We start from the raw sequence: 20,950 nt of genomic DNA, 5'->3' as shown, positions 1-20,950 counted from the left end.
TTTATGGAGAAGAATTACGGTAGATCTTGCACACTCAAACTGGATGTTTTTGTAATATAGCATCCATAAAAATCTAAGGGGACCTACAGTACCTTTCTATGCTTCCAGTTTCATACATTAACACATGGTGGCATGAAGTCCCAAAGAAAAATGTTGCACCATGGTCCACTGGACATGGTTGTATTCTCTGCTAGAAACATTGCTTCAAGGGGAGACTATTCCCATAACAGCCTGCTATGACTTGGCACTATATGCCACCACACAGAGTGTCTACAGTTCTGAGAGCTGCAAAGTGCCAATTAGCCAGATTTGCAGTTTACTCAGTTCAGTTTGCTGATTTTGGATGGGTTTCCACGTTCACGTTTTTTATGCAGTTTTTGAAGCCAAAGCTAGGAGTGGAGTTAAAAGGAGTAGAAGACCCGGGATTTCCTTAATATGTATCCTCCTTTATAGTTTCTGGCTTTGGCTTCAAAAACTGCATCAAAAAACCTAAATGTGAAAATCCAGTCTACAAGCCATAGTGAAATCCCCATAATGGAGTGTTTAAAAGAGAAAGATAACAATTCTTTAGAGAGAAATATATGATAGGGAGTTTTCTGTTAATAAAGCTTATTTTCTATATTTTCCACTTAATGACAAGTCACAGAGATTTTGAATTTTTTTGTTTTACAGTCAACAGGATTTAGTGACATGAAGCAAAAAATAATAATAATCTAACAGTCACTATATCATGCTGCTTTCTCACATACTATGGTTTACTTCCTTAACAGTTTACACAAAAAAAGTTGCACGTTATGGTGTGTACCAAATTTGCCTCCAAACTTGTGACTTTTCTTGATACTTCAGAACGTGCCTGTGGTCTCCAAGGTTTAGACAGAGTTATTGTGGACAGAATTAGCACATATTTTGGAGCAAATTTACCGCTGCTCATGACATGCAGAGTTTTTATTTCCTGACCTTATAGGTAGTCACAGATGTCAAATTTGGAGCGTGCATTTTAAGTTTGGTGAGACTCTAACTTCCTTTTTTGGGGGGGGGGGGACTAACTAAAGAAATTTGTAATAATCGATGGCCGAAGGTCAAGATCTCTGTTTGATCTCTGTTGACAGTGAATTGAAACATTTTTGTTTATATTCAGAGGCTCTTAATATAATATTCAGTATCATTGTCTTGAAGATGGTGATACAGTTGCATTCAGGAAGGCACCTGCGGCCTCTGACCAGGTGCATAAGTCCCTGATGCTCCTACATTAATTAATGCTTAGAGCATCAGATCATTATGTACCCAGCCATCAGCCATGAGTATGGCCCCATGGGCATCAGCCCACTGGGAAATTTCCCTGTAGGGTCTATGGCCAGTCCTCCCCTGGTTGTAACCATGTATCAGTCTAGTCTATTAAGTAGAAACATTAATAACCTTATTGTCTTTCTCCTGCCCAGACCTCCCACTGATAGCCCTTACCTACTGTACTTCAATACATTGTAAGAACACGCTGCTCTGGGTCAGGATGGGTTTGCTCTGAATATTAACAATGTTTCTATTCACTGACAGCAAAACAAAGTGTTGAAAAATTGAGAATGAGTAAGTTCTGCTAAATTTATAGAATTGAATATGTAATTTAAAACAGTGACTCATATCAGCAGCCTCCATCCTGCTTGCCATGACCTGTTGTCCATGACATATTTCCATATTTTGCAGATATTGACCAGGCCTAACGTAAGTGCTGGAATAAGGTCAAGAGCAGTTTGATCATTTAGCAGCTAGGGAAGAATACAAATAAAAGTTTGCTTTCTCATACCAAGCATGAAAAGGATCTCAACAAAGATGTCGCTAACACTCGGCGGGCTACGTGATGAATTGTAGTCATCTCGAGTGATGGCGAAGCACACATTGTAAGGAACCGTCACAGCGACATAGAAGGTGGCCAAAAGGATGAGCCAGTCCCAGCCTGCTTTAAAAGTGCCATAGTGCAGTAAAATGAAGCGTGACTTCTGAATTGCAGCAACCTTGTATTCTGGAATTGTGGGCTTCTCGCCAAACACGTTCTATGGATGAGAAAAAAAAGAAAAGGTCATATTTTTTAAAGTTTCTTTAAAAAAAATGAAATAAAAAAAATAAGCTGTTCAAATAACTGGGCAGAAAATGCATTGCCATATTTCTTAAAATCCATTTTCTCAAACACAGCAAAACCGCCGTTAGACATGAACTATGAGACACAAATGGGAATAAGTCTAGAGTCTGTCATGGCCAACCTTGAAATTAAAGGGTTTCGGTCATCAGAAAAATCGTTATGTAGCTGGCTGACATTAACGATGTGCTAATGTCAGCAGTACATAACTGTATAATGACTTATATCTCCTAGCCTGCCGCCATCCACGCTAAATAATGACTTTTATAATATGCTAATAAGCCTCTAGGCGCTAGTGGGGCGTTGCTGCAGCACCTAGAGGCTCCGTCCTCTCACCGCTTAGCACGCCCTTGTAAAGGTGATTGACATCCTCGTCTGCGTCGTCCAGTGAGTGAAGGACAGCAGCAGGCAAGCGTCCTTCACTCACTGCGCCTAATACTAAAATGGACGGCACAGGGCACGGAGGAGACGAGGATGTCAATCACCTTTACAGGGGCGTGCCAAACGGTGAGAGGACGAAGCCTCTAGGTGCTGCAGCAACGCCCCACTAGCGCCTAGAGGCTCATTAGCATATTATAAAAGTCATTATTTAGCGCAAACGGCGGCCAGCAGGGAGATAAGTCATACGCTTATGTTCCGCTGAGATTAGCACATCACTAATGTCAGTCAGCTACTGATGGCAGAAACCCTTTAAGTCTTGATCATCGCTGACCCATTACTAAATTAAACAGTTTACATTTCTAAGTTCCATAGACAGATCCTTGCAGACAGGTTTGAAGAAAGATTCCTAACTTTCAATACATTTCTGAGACACATCCTTCAGTTTTTATTCATTGCTTCTGATGGTAAAAATATAAAACAAATACATTAGGTAATCAGACAGAAGAAGAGAGTTAATGAACTCCATAGTCGTCACATAATGAGATGCAGATAGGTAATACATTCCATAAAGGTAACTTGTAAATGTCATTGTCGATTCCAATCACAGCAACGTTTTATATCTGAATCTGTAGAACGCTGACTGGTTACAATTTCTCTGCTAATCATGTTGAATCATAAATACCGTTACACAGGAAGAAGGCAATCATCTTGTTGACGATGTCATTTACGTCTTTTAAGCAACTCAAGTGCTGTATTCATTATGATAATGGCACTTCAGTAGCTTCCTTTTCTACTTCTGGATCCACCAGGTTCATATCACATTTGGGCTCTACCTTCAGGGGGTCTATGGAGAAATTCTCCTGATGCATACATCTAAACCTGCCCATGGCCTATGACTAATCAGACATATATGCATTGCATAGGGACTGGGAACGATGGGAACCAATTTTTATTGAAGATTTCTTACGCAGCATGTGGATGAGATTTATTTAAATCTCGTCCACTTTGGTACTACTGTAAAATGCTGCAGACAATTCCACAGTTTTTATGCCCCATGTGGCTGTACCCATATAATGTCAACTACAGCGGGGGAGATGTAGTCGTCTGGACATCTAATGTAGCCATAAATCCAATCATATGCTTGTAGCAAAAATTCTGTAGAAAAATGAAGTGTATAGGGGGGAATTCATACAACGTATTTTTTTTTTAAACACAGCTTTTTTCACCTTTTGTTGGTGCAAAAAAATCATCAACCAGATGCTACATATGGGCAAATAGAAAATTATTAAATGCGCTACATGTAGTGGCATTCAGTGATGGTCAGTTCGCAGTGTTCGCCAGCGAACACATACTGGCCGCCATCTTTAGTAAGGTAGACTCACCCGTCTGGCTATGCACAGGTAAGCCCTTACCTGTGCCTGTGCCAAGAGCTGGTCTGAAACCAAATGCAGTCACCGGGAGCAGGCAGTTCCGATAACAGCCGCCGGGGGCCTTCACCGGGCTGTTCTCAGAACTGCCTGCTCCCAGTGACTGCATTTGATTTCAGGCCGTCTCCCGGTACAGGCACAGGTAAGGGCTTACCTGTGCATCGCCGGACGGGTGAGTCTACCTTACTAAAGATGGCAGCCCGCATGTGTTCGCTGGCGAACACTGCGAACTGACCATCACCGGTGGCATTATTGGACAGTCTCCTGCTATTTATTGCTTTTTGCTTTTTGGATTTTTATCTTTAAATCGCAGCATGGCTTGGGTGTGGCATTTTTGAGACTTTTTCTCATAGACTTCTCTATAAGTCCATGCACCTAGATTTCAGTTGTCATTTACGCTAGTAAACTGACATAAATGATAGTCAATGTGCCAGGGCTGATTGCCCCATCCATACCCTGCCCCCACCATGCCTCAGTTTCAGGAACTGGTCAAGGCGGTGTAGAAATGCCACCTGTGCTTACATTTAGGTGCACAGGGGATATCAAAGGCCGGTGTTTTGGATAATTGGTCCCTATAATTGGTTTTTTTCTTGTTTTTCTGGTATGTGAAAAACACAATGAAATTCTGGCGTTTTTTCAAGCCTTTTTTTGGGGTAGTGTTTTTAGTCATACAATGTCCCACATTTACTAATGTTATAAATGGTGGAGGCTTAGATAGGCTGTCTAGACCTGCACCAGATTTATCACCGTGGCTCAGACTGGATGATAAATTTGACGCAGGGACATCTTTGTCTAGCTCTGGTTGGCTTATGCCTCGTCCACATTTCCATGTCTTTTTCAAGTCCATGAAAAAAAGCATCTGTGTTTCATCCGTGAAGATATCCATGAAGGATACTTTTTTTGTCCGTGTGTCCATTTTTACCCTCCGTGTGTCATCCTTGTTCCACGGACACAGCTCATCTGAAAATTCTCCTATCAGTCTACAGTGAGATTGTCCATGATTTTCATGAACCCATAGACTTCAATGGGCATGTTTGATCCGCATCATGAACCAAAGTAGTGCTTGTCTCCATGATTTTTTTTACTGACCCATGAACAGTAAAAAAAAATCTGAAGTGTGAACAGACACGTTCAAATCAATGGGTACATGCAAATGCAATGTGGCCGACGCCTTACTTACAGTTTCAGGCATAGGGGTTCATAGTAAATGACCCCTGCAGTGCTGCAGCAACCTAATAAAAGCATTTTTTGACAATCATAATTTTAATTCTAGCTAATTGACTGCAATACCTAGGCACCAGACTGTACATATCATCAGGCTATTATATCAGGAGAGCATTACATTTGCCACAGACCATTAATACCTATAATTACTACTTGTTAGAAGTGCCTGTGGACTTGTATTCCTTTAGAGGAGACATAAACTTCATATTGCTTAAATCTCAAGCCGCCAAACAACTTCTGGCCGTAATAACCATTTAAGCCTCCGCAAAGTTCTGAGAGGGCATACCCTAGTGAGGATAGAAAACCCTTCTTGGCAGGGATAGGGTTGAATTCATGCACACCGCTTGATAATTAAGCCCAGCGTGTTGTGTGCTTCTTACCAGCATGAAATGATTCTGTTTGGAAGAACAATTTGCAGAGTCTGATAACTGTTTCTGGTCCTCACCTTATGTCATCCCATAACACTAATGTACTTACCTTATTCCGACTTTTCTACCAGACCGCTGCTATTAAGAGAACTTCCTACCTGCTAAAATATGACACTATTATAATTCTACCTGTGCGGCACTTCTGTAGCGCCAACGTATTCTGTGGTGCATTGTGGACCCGGTATACATATAAGAAATGGCACACAATGCGAATACATTTAATACCTGAAACAAAGAATGAAACAGATTGAAAGGCAATTATGTTTATCTGATTTAGAATTTTTTTTCTATATAATTTTTTTTTTTTTACTGTTTTCAAGATCTACGGTTGCTGTTATTTAATGGGAAAATTCATTGCTTACTTCCAGAGGATAAAAATCTATCTTGAACATTTGATGATCACACAGGACAAGACATGGCACTGATACCTGAGGGTCCACCACACCACCTGGATAGGTGTTTATTCCCTGGAAGCAGGGGCGTAGCTATAGGGGGTGCAGAGGTAGCAGTCGCTACCGGGCCCAGGAGCCTGAGGGGCCCCAAAGACCCTTGTACCACATGAGAAGACACCTATTTTATAGAAGGTGCATGCTGGTCAAGTTACACCTCTGGCTGGAGGGAAGATGTTAGGTCAAGAAATTTTTGCCTCAGGCAGCAGGAAGGCAATGTGCTTCCCTTCCCCTGGCCACAAAGCACTGAGGGAAGGGGGGCCCAAACTAAACTCTTTCATCAGGGCCCATGAGCCTTTAGCTACGCCACTGCCTGGAAGGAAGCGATAAAGATCACCACTGAATGACTGCAAGCAGAGAACTTGAAAACCTTAAGGGCTCTTTAACACGAGCGTATGGCGTGCGTGGAATCCGTTGCGTGAAAGAGAGCCAAGCCAGCTCCGGACAGCAGAGACACGGAGCATTAACATGATTGATAATGCTCCGTGCCTCTCTGTGATCTTTCTACTACAAAATCACAGTGACAACTTTATCTCACCGTGATTTTGTAGTAAAAAGGTCACAGAGAGGCTTGGAGCGTTATCAATCATGTTAATGCTCCGTGTCTCTGCTGTCCGGAGCTGGCTTGGCTGTCTTTCACGCAGCGGATTCCACGCACGGCATTCACTCATGTATTCGGGAATTTGAGATTATTTTCTTGATCGCAAAAAATCGGCAATGTAATATTCGCATAATGCGTGCAAAATACAGTTGTGGGTCACTATAGCTACATTTTTCAAGCTGCTAGAAGTTGCCTGAGACTGGAGAAAATGGTTGGCATGGCAGAACCATACAATAGCTTTATAGGCGGATAGAGTGCTCCAATATATTCACGATTACGAAATCGGCAGTAATGATGCGCATATTTTTGCGCAATACGTGCAACTTCACATTTTAACAGGTCTGACTACTTATTAGTGATTGGTGCACTAAGTATTGTTGTGAACTTGTGACATCACAGCACTATGTCTGTAGCATGTATGTATGGATCAGCTACACTATATCACTATCTAACCTACACGGACTATCTCCCACTAACTATCTGTATTATATAAAAGCTAACTATCTAATGTAATGACAGGAAAGCAGAGAGCACGGCAATGACACTGCTGTCTCTCTTAGATCTGCAAAATACTGCATTCAAGGGCTGCTGGAGAGGTTCTTATATAGTAAGGGGTAGGCAGCTTTCCTATTGGTTGCTAGGGATGTTGCTAAGCTCAGACAAAGACATTGCAGCCTTTTCATTGGCCCACAAGTAAGAAGGGAGGTTACTGATGAAAAAAAAAATCTAGAATAATCGAAATTACAAATATATATCACTATATTCTAAATATTCGCGAATTCTCGCTATTTGAATATTCGCGCCCAACACTACTAAGGAGTTCTCTCTTCTACTGCAGTCCAATATAGTAAATGAGGCCTATAAAGCAGTAACATGTTATCCTGGTAGTTGAAAGCTATCAGTTATGATTCAATGAAGTGTCCAATGAGGACTATAAACATGATCTGCATTTTCTATGTCCTTGTTTTAGATTCATCTTCTTTAGAACATGTTCACACAGCTGATTTATCATGCACAAATATCAGCATTGGTATCCATGCCAGAAACTCAAGACTGACCCTTGGATTTTGGCCATGGGTTAGCAGTCTGAACTGTCACAGATCTGCACATGGATTAGCCCCATTCAAATGGAGATAATCCATATCTGACTACAAACCCTGGATTCCAAGTAGAATTCGCCCCAAAGAGGACCTGTTTCCTCACCTGACATGCCTATTTTAGTAACTACTTGTGTAGTAATCCAGACCCGGGGATACTACTATGGTATCTGCAATTGTTTACTGTTTTATATGCAATGTTAATGTAATGACATGTAATACACTTTGTACACGAGCAGAAGGGGTATGGTTGGCAATGTTTGGTAACAGTAATGGAACTTACCATTTCATTCCTCCCCTCTTGGTAGAAGTGGGTTGGTCCGACTTCCTGCCAAGGATGGGGGTGATCTAGGGAGAGTCAGTCTAAGAATGTAGAGAAGAGAGTGAGGAGTGAGGGAGCATGCAATCCATCTCCCACTCCTCCAAGCTAGGTGGACCAAAGAGGTGACTTACTTAGGAGGACATAATTGCCCTAGGGAGACTGCAGGGTCCTAAATCACAGAGGAATTGCAAACTACGATGTATTTATGTCAGCAGAGTGATCAAGAAATCAAGCTATCAAGACTCTGCAAGGTGGTGGGAAACACATCAAGACACTATCACCACAGTTACATACGTAGTTACATAGTTAATGCGGTTGAAAAAAGACATAAGTCCATCAAGCTCAACCAAGGGATAGGGATAGGTGGGGATTCGAATCCCAGAAGGAATTGAGACTCAGATTTCTACACGTTTTCATAAGCATTAATGTTGTTTACGTTTAAGAATTCATCTAAACCCTTTATAAAACTGTCCACTGTTCCTTCTGTGACCACGTCCGGAGGAAGTCTATTCCACAGATTCACAGTTCTTACAGTAAAGAAGCTTTGACGCTTCCGGAGACTGAACTTTTTCCTCTCCAATTGGAGGCAGTGCCCCCTTGTCTTTTGAGCGCATTTTACATGGAACAGTTTTTCACCATATTTTTATTTGTATAGGTTAATCATGTCCCACCTTAGACGTTTCTTATCAAGACTAAAAAAATTCAATTCTTTTAATATTTCTTCATAACTAAGACCCTCCATGCCTCTTATCATTTTAGTCGCTCTCCTCTGTACTTTTTCCAGCTGCAGAGCGTCCTTTCTATGGACTGGTGCCCAGAACTGGACTGCATATTCCAGATGAGGCCGCACCAACGCTTTGTAAAGTGGTAATATTACATCCCTGCCCCACGAGTCCATGCCTCGTCTAATGCATGACAATATCCTGGTGGCCTTAGAAGCAGCTGATTGACATTGTGTGCTGTAATTTAATCTACCATCCACAAGGACACTCAAATCTTTCTCTATGAGTGACTTTCCCAGTCAGAGACAGGGAATCAGAGACAGCATCAGGTGGCACACTTCTGAGTGTCATCTTCTGCCACATTGCCAGCCACTATATGTCATTATCTAAGAGGAGAAATTGCACTTTGTACAAACGGCTGCTGGATGTGCTGTTATCTGTTTTTTCACTCAGTAAAGAAAGGAGTTCTTTGTTCTAATATTTCTTCCTGGTTCCTCCATCATCACCTTTTTACTGCACTGAACCCCAGGGAGTGTGGCCTGAAGTATCACTTCATGACACAACAACATCTTATCAGGAGCCACTACCACTCCCATCCTCAGCACTGACTCCATGGAGGCTCACTGCACTTGTATTCCCCGTAATATAATAATTCTGGAGCATCTTTTCATATAAGTCTATGTACCTCAGTTACTGCTACTAAAAGTTTATTAATAAATCTGCAACTGGGTGTCACCAGTGTAGGAGGCATCCTTGAACAGTCTGATCCAGTCTAATCAGTGTTGCCAGTGTAGGACTGTGTTGGGTCACCCCTCCTGCACTAGTACCACCTAGTTGCAAATTTAGTGGTACTGCAATACCCTTTTTTCTGCATGAGAATCCATATAGAAAAAAGCATGTGTAATCCACAACGTGTGCAGGAAACCCTAAGACGAAACTGGTGAGATATATATGCGATATATAATACATAAAACCTTTAATTTGTACTTATTTCATAGTTTGTTCTTAAGTCCGTTCAGAACTTCTGTCAACTATTTAGTAATGTCTTTCTACTACCACATTTACCTCTTGGATCCCGTTAGTAAAAGGCCTCATGCACACGACCGTGCCGTTTTTTGCGGTCCGCAAACCGCGGTTCCGCAAAAAACAGAAGCCATCCGTGTTGCCTTCCGCAATTTGCAGAACGGAACGGGCGCCGGCAATATAAATGCCTATTTTTGTCAGCGGGGCCGCGGAACGGAGCCACGGATGCGGACAGCACACAGAGTGCTGTCCGCATCTTTTGCGGCCCTATTGAAGTGAATGGGTCCGCATCTGAGCCGCCAAAACGGCGGCCTCGGATGCGGACCCAAACTACGGTCGCGTGCATGAGGCCAAACTGTCCACATTTTCAAAATTTGGCAAAGGTAGGACATTGCTTAACTAGGCAAACAAGACCTTGTAGCCAAAATCTACCTTTAAAGGGAACCTGTCGCTTTGGAATTGGTGTTTGAGTTGAAGACAACTTATTATAGAGCAGGAGGAGCTAAGTAGAGTGATATATACAGTAACGGTACTGTGCTAAAGTTGGTGTGGAAAAAAATGCTGCAAAGTAAGAATGCTTTTAAATTTAGAAGTGCTAATAGCTTATTTTTATTAATTGACAGCATGCAAAGTGAATGAATAAAAAATAAATTAAATCAGTATTTAGTTTGACCACCCTTCACGTTCAAAACAGCACCAGTTCTTCTAGGTACACTAGCCCACAATTCTTGAAGGAACCTGGCAGGGAGGTTGTTCCAAACATCTTGGAGAACTAACGAAACGTTGGACAGAGTCTTGCTCAGATCCTTCTTTCTCTTAATTTCATCCTAAACAGACTGATGTTGAGATCAGGTCTTTATGGGGCCATATCATGACATCCAGGACTCCTTGTTCTTCTTTATGTTGAAGATAATTCATAATTACATTGGCTGTATGTTTGGGGTCGTTGTGCTTCTGCAGAATAAATTTGGAGCCAATCAGAAACCTCCCTGATGATATTGCATGTATTTCTCAGCATCGAGGTCACCATTTATCCTGACCAAATCTCCAACTCCATTTTCTGAAATGCAGCTCCAAACATGCACCGTGCTTCACTCACTATTGTACCTAGAAGAACTGATGCTGTTTTGAAGGCAAAGAGTGGTCATACCAAATATTGACTGGATTTAGATTTCTCTTCTTCATTAATTTCATTCTTAAAAATTCTATAAATATATATTTATTTACAGTTGCAAGAAAAAGTATGTGAACCCTTTAGAATTATATGGATTTCTGCAAAAATTAGTCATAAAATGTGATCTGATCTTTATCTAAGTCACAGCAATAGACAATCACAGTCTGCTTAAACTAATAACACACAAAAAAATGTATGTTACCATGTTTTTATTGAACACACCATGTAAACATTCACAGTGCAGGTGGAAAAAGTATGTGAACCGCTAGACTAATGACATCTCTAAGAGCTAATTGGAGTGAGGTGTAAGCCAAATTAAGTCCAATCAATGAGATGAGATTGGAGGTGTTGGTTACAGCTGCCCTGCCCTATAAAAAACACACACCAGTTCTGGGTTTGCTTTTCACAAGAAGCATTGCCTGATGTGAATGATTCCTCGCACATAAGAGCTCTCAGAAGACCTACGATTAAGAATTGTTGACTTGCATAAAGCTGGAAAGGGTTATAAAAGTATCTCCAAAAGCCTTGCTGTTCATCAGTCCACGGTAAGACAAATTATCTATAAATGGAGAAAGTTAAGCACTGCTGCTACTCTCCCTAGGAGTGGGCATCCTGTAAAGATGACTGCAAGAGCACAGCGCAGACTGCTCAATTAGATGAAGAAGAATCCTAGAGTGTTAGCTAAAGACTTACAAAAGTCTCTGGCATATGCTAACATCCCTGTTAGCGAATCTACGATACGTAAAACACTAAACAAGAATGGATTTCATGGGAGGATACCACAGAGGAAGCCACTGCTGTCCAAAAAAAAAATATTTCTGCACGTTTACAGTTTGCACAAGAGCACCTGGATGTTCCACAGCAGTACTGGCAAAATATTCTGTGGACAGATGAAACCAAAGTTGAGTTGTTTGGAAGAAACACACAACACTATGGACAGATGAAACCAAAGTTGAGTTGTTTGGAAGAAACACACAACACTATGTGTGGAGAAAAAGAGGCACAGCACACCAACATCAAAACCTCATCCCAACTGTGAAGTATGGTGGTGGGGGCATCATGGTTTGGGGCTGCTTTGCTGCGTCAGGGCCTGGACGGATTGCTATCATCAAAGGAAAAATGAATTCCCAAGTTTATCAAGACATTTTGCAGGAGAACTTAAGGCCATCTGTCCACCAGCTGAAGCTCAACAGAAGATGGGTGTTGCAACAGGACAACGACCCAAAGCATAGAAGTAAATCAACAACAGAATGGCTTAAACAGAAGAAAATACGCCTTCTGGAGTGGCCCAGTCAGAGTCCTGACCTCAACCCGATTGAGATGCTGTGGCATGACCTCAAGAAAGCGATTCACATCAGACATCCCAAGATAATTGCTGAACTGAAACAGTCCTGTAAAGAGGAATGGTCAAGAATTACTCCTGACCGTTGTGCACGTCTGATCTGCAACTACAGGAAACGTTTGGTTGAAGTTATTGCTGCCAAAAGAGGTTCAACCAGTTATTAAATCCAAGGGTTCACATACTTTTTCCACCTGCACTGTGAATGTTTACATGGTGTGTTCAATAAAAACATGGTAACATTTAATTCTATGTGTGTTATTAGTTCAAGCAGACTGTGATTGTCTATTGTTGTGACGAAGATAAGATCACATTTTATGACCAATTTGTGCAGATATCCATATAATTCCAAAGGGTTCACATACTTTTTCTTGCAACTGTATTTATTTTTTCCACACATGCTTGAAACTTTTGCATAATACTGGAGTTATTTGGGAAAGAAATTCAGCATAACATGTATTTCATTCTTTAAATTCCTGCTCAATAGGAGCTGGAGTTGGACCTATCGGTGACATGACTGTGCATACTGAAATAGCTATCAATTACTGCCGGACGGAGGACTTTTTTTTTCTTTCTAAAATAACGGATCTCAGGCAGAAATGGCTAAAATAGATGTAAAGTGGGCATAACCGGGCATAACGATCAGAAGAAAGGAAAACTTAATGGTGATATGAACCCGGCCTTATAATGAATCTTTTTTCCACAACACCATATATCTGCTTAGCTCCTCCTGCTCTATAACATGATGCCTGCAGATTGCAATGCATTTTCAACAAAACAGGTTTTGTTCTGGAAAACAAATGGGGTCATTTATCAAACTGGTGTAAAGTAGAACCGGCTTTTGCCTATAGCAACTAATCAGATTCCACCTTTCATTTTTGACTGCTCCTTATAAAAATGAAAGGTGGAATCTGATTGCTCTGTGCAACCTAAGCCAGATCTTATTCACAGCAGTTAAATAAATGACACATGGCCACCAGTAGATCAGACGTTAGATCAGCGACTAAATTCTGATAATTTCAGTATGTTTCTATGACTTAAAGATCTATTGCTATTCGGTTATTTAGTTGGGGCAGCCATTTTTACAAATATAACAGGAGCAGCCATATTGATTATCACTATTAGCAAACTTAACAAAATGGACAACTAATATGGCCACACTTCCTGTGGTTACTTGGTTGTTTCAGCAAAGATCAAACTGCCAGAATTTCACGCAGCAGCAGAAAAGATTCAGGGTTAGCACTGAGAAATTGAATAAGACATCATGTTTTCTAATACAGACTGGTTCAGTGCCACATAGGTCACACTAGATTGTTGGTCAATATAAGAAACAGTATTAAACAGCCATGCTCATTATATACTGCTATATTTTCCCAGCAGGCTTGTCTGACTATGTGTTCCCTCGGAATTCTCTGCCTTCAGAGATCGAAATGAAGACAAAGGGAGGTGAATTTAAAATATGATTGAGATACGGAGAAGGACGGAGAAACTAGACTTAGATACTAATTTCGGCATCAACAAACTATAACCTGCTGAGGATCCTACTGGAACGAAAAATATTGGACAAGTCTAGCACCGCAGGATATCAAAAAACCCAAACCTGAAATTAGTGTGAAGTTGGAAAGGGTGAAGGTAAATTGAGGTGGAGATGAAGTGGTAATCGGAAAATGTTTATTGGTACTTGGTTGACCAATGACTGCAATTTAATACATGGAAATTCTATGGTTATACATACAGGGCGGCAAAAGTGAAAGAGGGGCACAGCGCCCCAACGGAGCAACCTACATGAAAAAAAAATATTAGTGCACAAACATCTACTGATCTTGCCCTACACTGCCAAGTAGTTATATTGTAATGTCAGAACCAGTGAAAAGTCCTCTTAAGCAATTTAATTATGTGTATGTGGCTTATATTATGCGCAAATACGCTAGTTTTTTTTTTTACAAGTTTTCTTTTTCTCTTGAAATTACATAAAAAGTTAACACAATTCCTGTTACTTACACTGAACAAAAATATAAACACAAAACTTTCAGTTTTGCTCCCATTTTGCATGAGCTGAACTCAAAGATCTGAAACATTTTCTACATTCACTAAAAACCCATTACTTTCAAATATTGTTCACAAATCTGTCTAAATCTGTGTTAGTGAGCACTTCTCCTTTGCCGAGATAATCCATCCCACCTCACAGGTGTGGCATATCAAGGTGCTGATTAGACAGTATGAATATTGCACAGGTGTGCCTTAGACTGCCCACAATAAAAGACCACACTGAAATGTGCACAGTTTTGCCTTACTAGGGGAGGGGAGGGGGGGGGGGGGGTGTCAGAAAACCAGTCAGTATCTGGTGTGGCCACCATTTGCCTCACACAGTGCAACACATCTCCGTCGCATAGAGTTGATCAGGTTGTTGATTGTGGCCTGTGGAATGTTGTTCCACTCCTCTTCAATAGCTGTGCGAAGTTGCAGAATATTGGCAGGAACTGGAACACGCTGTCGTATACGCCGATCCAAAGCATTTCAAACATGCTTAATGGGTGACATGTCCGGTGAGTATGCTGGTGAGTATGCTGGCAAGAACTGGGACGTTTTCAGCTTCCAGGAATTGTGTACAGATCCTTGAAATATGGGGCCATGCATTATCATGCTGCAACATGAGGTGATGGTCTTGATAAATGGCACAACAATGGGCCTCAGTATCTTGTCACGATATCTCTGTACATTCAAAATGCCATCAATAAAATGCACCTGTTTTCGTTGTCCATAACATATGCCTGCCCATACCATAACGCCACTGCCACCACGGGCCATTTGATCCACAACATTGACGTCAGCAAACCGCTCACCCACACGATGCCACACATGCTGTCTGCCATCTGCCCTGAACAGTGAAAACCGGGACTCATCCGTGAACAGAACGCCTCTACAACGTGCCAGACTCCATAGAATGTGAGCATTTGCCAACTCAAGTCTGTTACGACGACAAACTGCAGTCAGGTCCAGACCCCAATGATGATGACGAGCATGCAGATGAGCTTCCCATAGTTTGGATGTGGCGGTAGCATCAGGAGGCCACAGAGTTGCAAGGTGACATAGTGTGGATATGGCAGCAGCAGGAGCAGGATACCACAGAGTGGCAAGGTAACATAGTGTGGATATGGCAGCAGCATCAGGAGACCACAGACTGGAAAGGTGACAAAGTGTGGAGATGGCTGTAGCAGCAGCAGCATCAGGAGGATACCACACAATGGTAAGGTGACATAGTTTGGAGATGGCAGCAGCAGCTACATCAGGAGACCACAAAGTGACCCAGTAACAGAGTGGAGTGAAGGGTGGCAATACCAGTACCCGCTGATGAAGGTGGGTGAAATAAGGAGCACTTGGCATCAGATGTGTGGCATCAGGGGTTTGCAGCATCAAAGTAGTAGCTTAGGCAGGTAGTCAGAAGAAACCAGTCTCTTGTTTCAAAGTGTTGGTGTGGCACCATGGATGATCTAGTCTGATGCATCAGGAATTGGTGGTTGGAAATCCTGGCTGATCCATGCCTAATTCATCTTGACAAAGATCAATCTTTCCACATTTTGGGTGGATAGGCGAGTTCTCCTTGGGATAACTATGGCCCCCGCCGCAGTAAACAGCCGCTCTGATGCCACACTGCTGGCCAGGCAGGACAGCTTTTCCAGGGCAAACTCTGCTAGTTGCGGCCACAAATCCAGTCTGACTACCCAGTAGTCCAATGGATCTTCAATGTGGGGTGGTAGGGTGCTGTCCAAGTATGCCACCACCTGCTGGTTCAGGTTCTGCTCAAGTTCTACCTGCTGTTGCTGGTGAGTAGCTTCTTCACTATGCGGGTGAAGAAAGCTACTCATCAGCGACTGTAGACCCAGGCTGCTGCGGATGGAGCTGGTACTGCTCCTGCCACCCCACCCCTCCCTAGCAGCCATGGCAGTGGAACGTGAGCACAGAGGGATCCCCCGGTCAGACCTGCGAGAGGATGGACGATGGCGCAGATAGGCAGCGGCCAACTGACTACATAGGATGCCTCTGTGATAGTTCAGTTTGTCCTCCTTCTTGGTGGGTGTAAAAAAGGCCCAAATTCTGGACCGGTAGCGAGGGTCCAAGAAGGTGGAGAGCCAGAAGTCATCCTTCTGCGAATGGTGACAATTCAGCTGTCACTATGCAAGCAAGTGATCATGCATCGTGCCATTTGTGCAAGTGACTTGGAAGGACTCCTTGCCTCCATCTCCACTGCATACTGCCACAGTGTGTTTGGGTCCTTTGTCTTCCTCATCACCCTGTAGCTCCTCTGGCTGCTCCTCCTGTCCTGTCAGCTGAGTAGAAAAACCACCCATTTGGCTACACATTGCCTGTGCTCCAATGTCCTCTTCCCCCTCTTCCTTCTCTTCCAGGGGCTCATGTCTCCGTGAGATCTAGGCGCCACGTCTCCAGTCCCCTAACTAGCCAGATTTACCAGCATCTGTTCCAGGACATAAAGCAGTGGAATTATATTCTTCATCCTGTAGTTACACAGTGGAGTACTCCTATCTTCTTGCATCATCAAGAAATCGTTGATGGCATTTCTTTGTTCGTATGGTTGGAATTCCAACGGGCGGAAATGTCGCATATCAGCCTATTTTGGGGGATGCCGTTCTGCCACTGCAGCTCAAAGAGGGTGTGTTTTGCGGTGTACGAGTGGCTCAAGTGCATGGAAAGTTTCCTGGCCAATTTTAGGATGTCTTGCAGATGGGTGGAAGACTTCAGGAACCGCTTGACTGAAGCACCAGCAACTTGGACAGGAGCACGTTCAGCTTCTGCGCCGTTGGATGCATGCACGCATACTGTTGTCTCTTGGCAATCGCTTCGGTAATCGATTGCTGACGAAATGACAGATGAAGAGTAGGAGCAGGCAGGAGCATCTGGACCAGCAGAAGAAGGGATTGACAGACAGCTCTCTTCAGCTGAGGTGGTGGAGCTTTGACTGGATGAAACTGGATGCGTGCCACTGGGTGATGTAGCGGTAGCTGCGGAAGACTGGACCACCACATCGGAGCCACGGTTCTCCCGGCCACTTTATGGTGATGCTGCATATGTTGACGCAGGGCTGTGGTGCCAACATTGGCACCCTGCCCACGCTTCACCTTCTGCCCACATATTCTACATATGTTGAAGTGAGAAATAATTCGGAGATCCGCTCACCCCTGCTCTTTCAGGGCAGGTGCACCAACCAAAATCTGAGACACCCCTCATAATTGGATTTAAATGTAGAAAAGTATGGATGGGCACTCATATACGGAAATATAGGACAAATGTATTATTGAGACATATAAATCTTTCGAGGCTTGTTTTATATTGTAATTTTATTATATGTCTCAATAATAAATTTGTCCTATATTTCCGTATATGAGTGCCCATCCATTCTTTTCTACATATTCTACATATGTCTATGTTGACCTCCTCCGGCAGCTTCACAAAAAACTGCCACACTGCCGAGTACCAGATTTTTCCCCCAAACACTATTCACTGGCTGGCTGCTACCGCCGCTGCTTCCGTGAACTTATGCACCACTCCTTTCCAGGCAGTTAGGTTGCTGCAAAGCGGGTGGGCTACCCCGTGCCCGTTTGACTCCCGACCTCCCACTACTGCCACCTTGCTGACTCCCGACCATGCTAGCGACTTGCTGGCTCAGCCGCTGTGACGCTGACACCCTCTTCTCCTGATGATGATGAAGCCCCTTCTTCAATTGGCTCCCAAGTGCGATCGGCTTCACCATCATCGAGTAGTGTCTAGACATCACTAATGTCCTCCTCAACGGTCTCTGGGTCAGGAGCCTGACCGCTCGCAACACAAGCTCCCGCGGCACTCTCCTCATCACTACTTGCCCACCTAGCGGAGGAAGCGGCGGATGTCTCCTCCAGATCTTGGCCGGGCAGTAGCTGCCGACTGTCCTCTAGTAGCTTTTACTCGCTGAAAAGTAGATTTGAGCACACAGCATATAGTACTTCTCGCGATGAGGGAACAGAAAAGGACAGAGGCAGGTTGAAGACAGGTGAGGGCACAGGGCCTGCTCCCGGGCCATGCCAACTAAAGGTTTTGTCTGACGAACCCATCGACTCAAGAACCGCTGGGTTGCTGGTCAAGACACCACCGCTAGAAGACACCAAGAGCTCAGGCCTTTCGCTGCGACTCCTGCTGCCATGTCCCCTTCCTCTGCTGCGATCTCTGCCTGTGCCATAAACATTTAGGCCTCTGCCACTCCTCTGTGCATGGCCTGGCACTTCTCTGCCTGACATACTTGTAGCTGAACGGAAATTCAAACACCCCTAAAAGCGACGAATATATTTCTCTTTTTGTACTGAAATAGTCCACTAAATGCTTTCACTATAATTAACTGCAGAAATGCACTGAGAGTATATTTTTATTGTTGTACTGAAATACGACCCTATATGCTTCGACCAGAACATAGGCGTGCACACGGGGTGTGCCGGGTGTGCCTGGGCACACCCTAATAGCCACCTTCGTGCTCACTGCCCGCCGCTGATTCCCCTGTCTGTTATGCTGGCTGCCGCCGCCCGCCGCACTGTAAATTAATTTACAATACCTGGCTGTGGGCGGGAGGCGGCTAGTATTCACATAGGGGGTGGAGTCCTGGACCCAGCGGAGGCAGAGAGGGAGCCGTACGGTGCGTGCTGTGCGGCGCAGGAGTTGACGTCATGTCACGTCACGTCACACTGCGTCTGTGTGCACCTAGCGCGCCTGCAAGTTGGTGAGGTGAGGTGGGGGTGAGGGCTGAGGGCACATAAAAAAAGAAGTATGTACCTTTGTAACCCCCTGTCCCACAGTGCTACGCCTCCTCTGTTGTCCCCTGTTTTACCCTGATACCCCTCAGTTATATAATATATCTGAGGGGTATCAGGGTATATTATACAGGGGGTAATATAACTAGGGGTATCCGGGTACATGAGGGGTAATATAACTGAGGAGGGCTAGGCTACTATCAGACATTATGCAGGGGTAATATAACTTATATTACCCCTCACCCCTGTATTATGTCCCTGATAGCCCTCCTCAGTTATATTACCCCTGTATAATGTACCCTGATACCCCTCAGTTATATAATATAACTGAGGGGTATCAGGTTAAATTATACAGGGGTAATATAACTGAGGAGGGCTATCAGGGACATAATACAGGGGTGAGGAGTAAGATAAGTTATATTACCCCTGTATAATGTACCCTGATACCCCTCAGTTATATAATATAACTGAGGGGTATCAGGTTAAATTATACAGGGCAGGGTAATATGACTAAGGGGTATCAGTGGACATTATTATACAGGGGTAACATAACTGAGGAGGGCTATCAGGGGACATTATACAGGGGTAATATAACTTATATTACCCCTGTATAATGTCATTGATAGCCCTCCTCAGTTATATTACCCCATGTATAATTTACCCTGATACTCCCTGGTTATATTACCCCATGTATAATTTACCCTGATACCCCTCAGTTATATTACCCCCTGTATAATATCCACTGATAGCCCTCCTAAGTCATATGTAATCCACAGGTCCCACATAACAGTGTGTCATCCACAGATGCCCCCATAACAGTGTGTCATCCACAGATCCCCCATAACAGTGTGTCATCCACAGATGCCCCCATAACAGTGTGTCATCCACAGATCCCCCATAACAGTGTGTCATCCACAGATGCCCCCATAACAGTGTGTCATCCACAGATCCCCCATAACAGTGTGTCATCCACAGATGCCCCCATAACAGTGTGTCATCCACAGATCCCCCATAACAGTGTGTCATCCACAGATCCCCCATAACAGTGTGTCATCCACAGATCCCCCATAACAGTGTGTCTTTCACAGATGCCCCCATAACAGTGTGTCATCCACAGATCCCCCATAACAGTGTGTCATCCACAGATGCCCCCATAACAGTGTGTCATCCACAGATCCCCCATAACAGTGTGTCATCCACAGATGCCCCCATAACAGTGTGTCATCCACAGATCCCCCATAACAGTGTGTCATCCACAGATCCCCCATAACAGTGTGTCATCCACAGATCCCCCATAACAGTGTGTCATCCACAGATCCCCCATAACAGTGTGTCTTTCACAGATGCCCCCATAACGGTGTGTCCTCCACAGATCCCCCATAACAGTGTGTCATCCACAGATCCCCCATAACAGTGTGTCATCCACAGATCCCCCATAACAGTGTGTCATCCACAGATCCCCCATAACAGTGTGTCCTCCACAGATCCCCCATAATAGTGTGTCATCCACAGATCCCCATAACAGTGTGTCATCCACAGATCCCCCATAACAGTGTGTCATCCACAGATCCCCCATAACAGTGTGTCATCCACAGATCCCCATAACAGTGTGTCATCCACAGATCCCCCATAACAGTGTGTCATCCACAGATCCCCCATAACAGTGTGTCATCCACAGATCCCCCATAAGTGTGTCATCCACAAATCCCCCATAACAGTGTGTCATCCACAGATCCCCCATAACAGTGTGTCATTCCCAGATTCCCCCATAACAGTGTGTCATTCCCAGATGCCCCCATAACGGTGTGTCCTCCACAGATCCCCCATAACGGTGTGTCCTCCAC

The 20,950-nt window shown here is 43.7% G+C and overlaps 1 protein-coding gene across 1 annotated transcript in view; it reads right to left on the bottom strand.

The window, feature by feature from the left end:
- Positions 1 to 20,950, bottom strand: part of LOC122945020 (potassium voltage-gated channel subfamily H member 8-like) — a 687,640-nt gene that overhangs the window by 104,670 nt on the left and 562,020 nt on the right. The window contains exon 6 of the mRNA XM_044303816.1: positions 1,799 to 2,045. Within this exon, the coding sequence (XP_044159751.1) occupies positions 1,799 to 2,045 (247 nt within the window). The remainder of the gene's footprint in view (positions 1 to 1,798; positions 2,046 to 20,950) is intronic.

The sequence above is a fragment of the Bufo gargarizans genome, chromosome 8 (assembly GCF_014858855.1).
Source record: "Bufo gargarizans isolate SCDJY-AF-19 chromosome 8, ASM1485885v1, whole genome shotgun sequence".
NCBI classification, from domain to species: Eukaryota; Metazoa; Chordata; class Amphibia; order Anura; family Bufonidae; genus Bufo; species Bufo gargarizans.
This window is presented reverse-complemented; position numbering and strand designations above follow the sequence as displayed.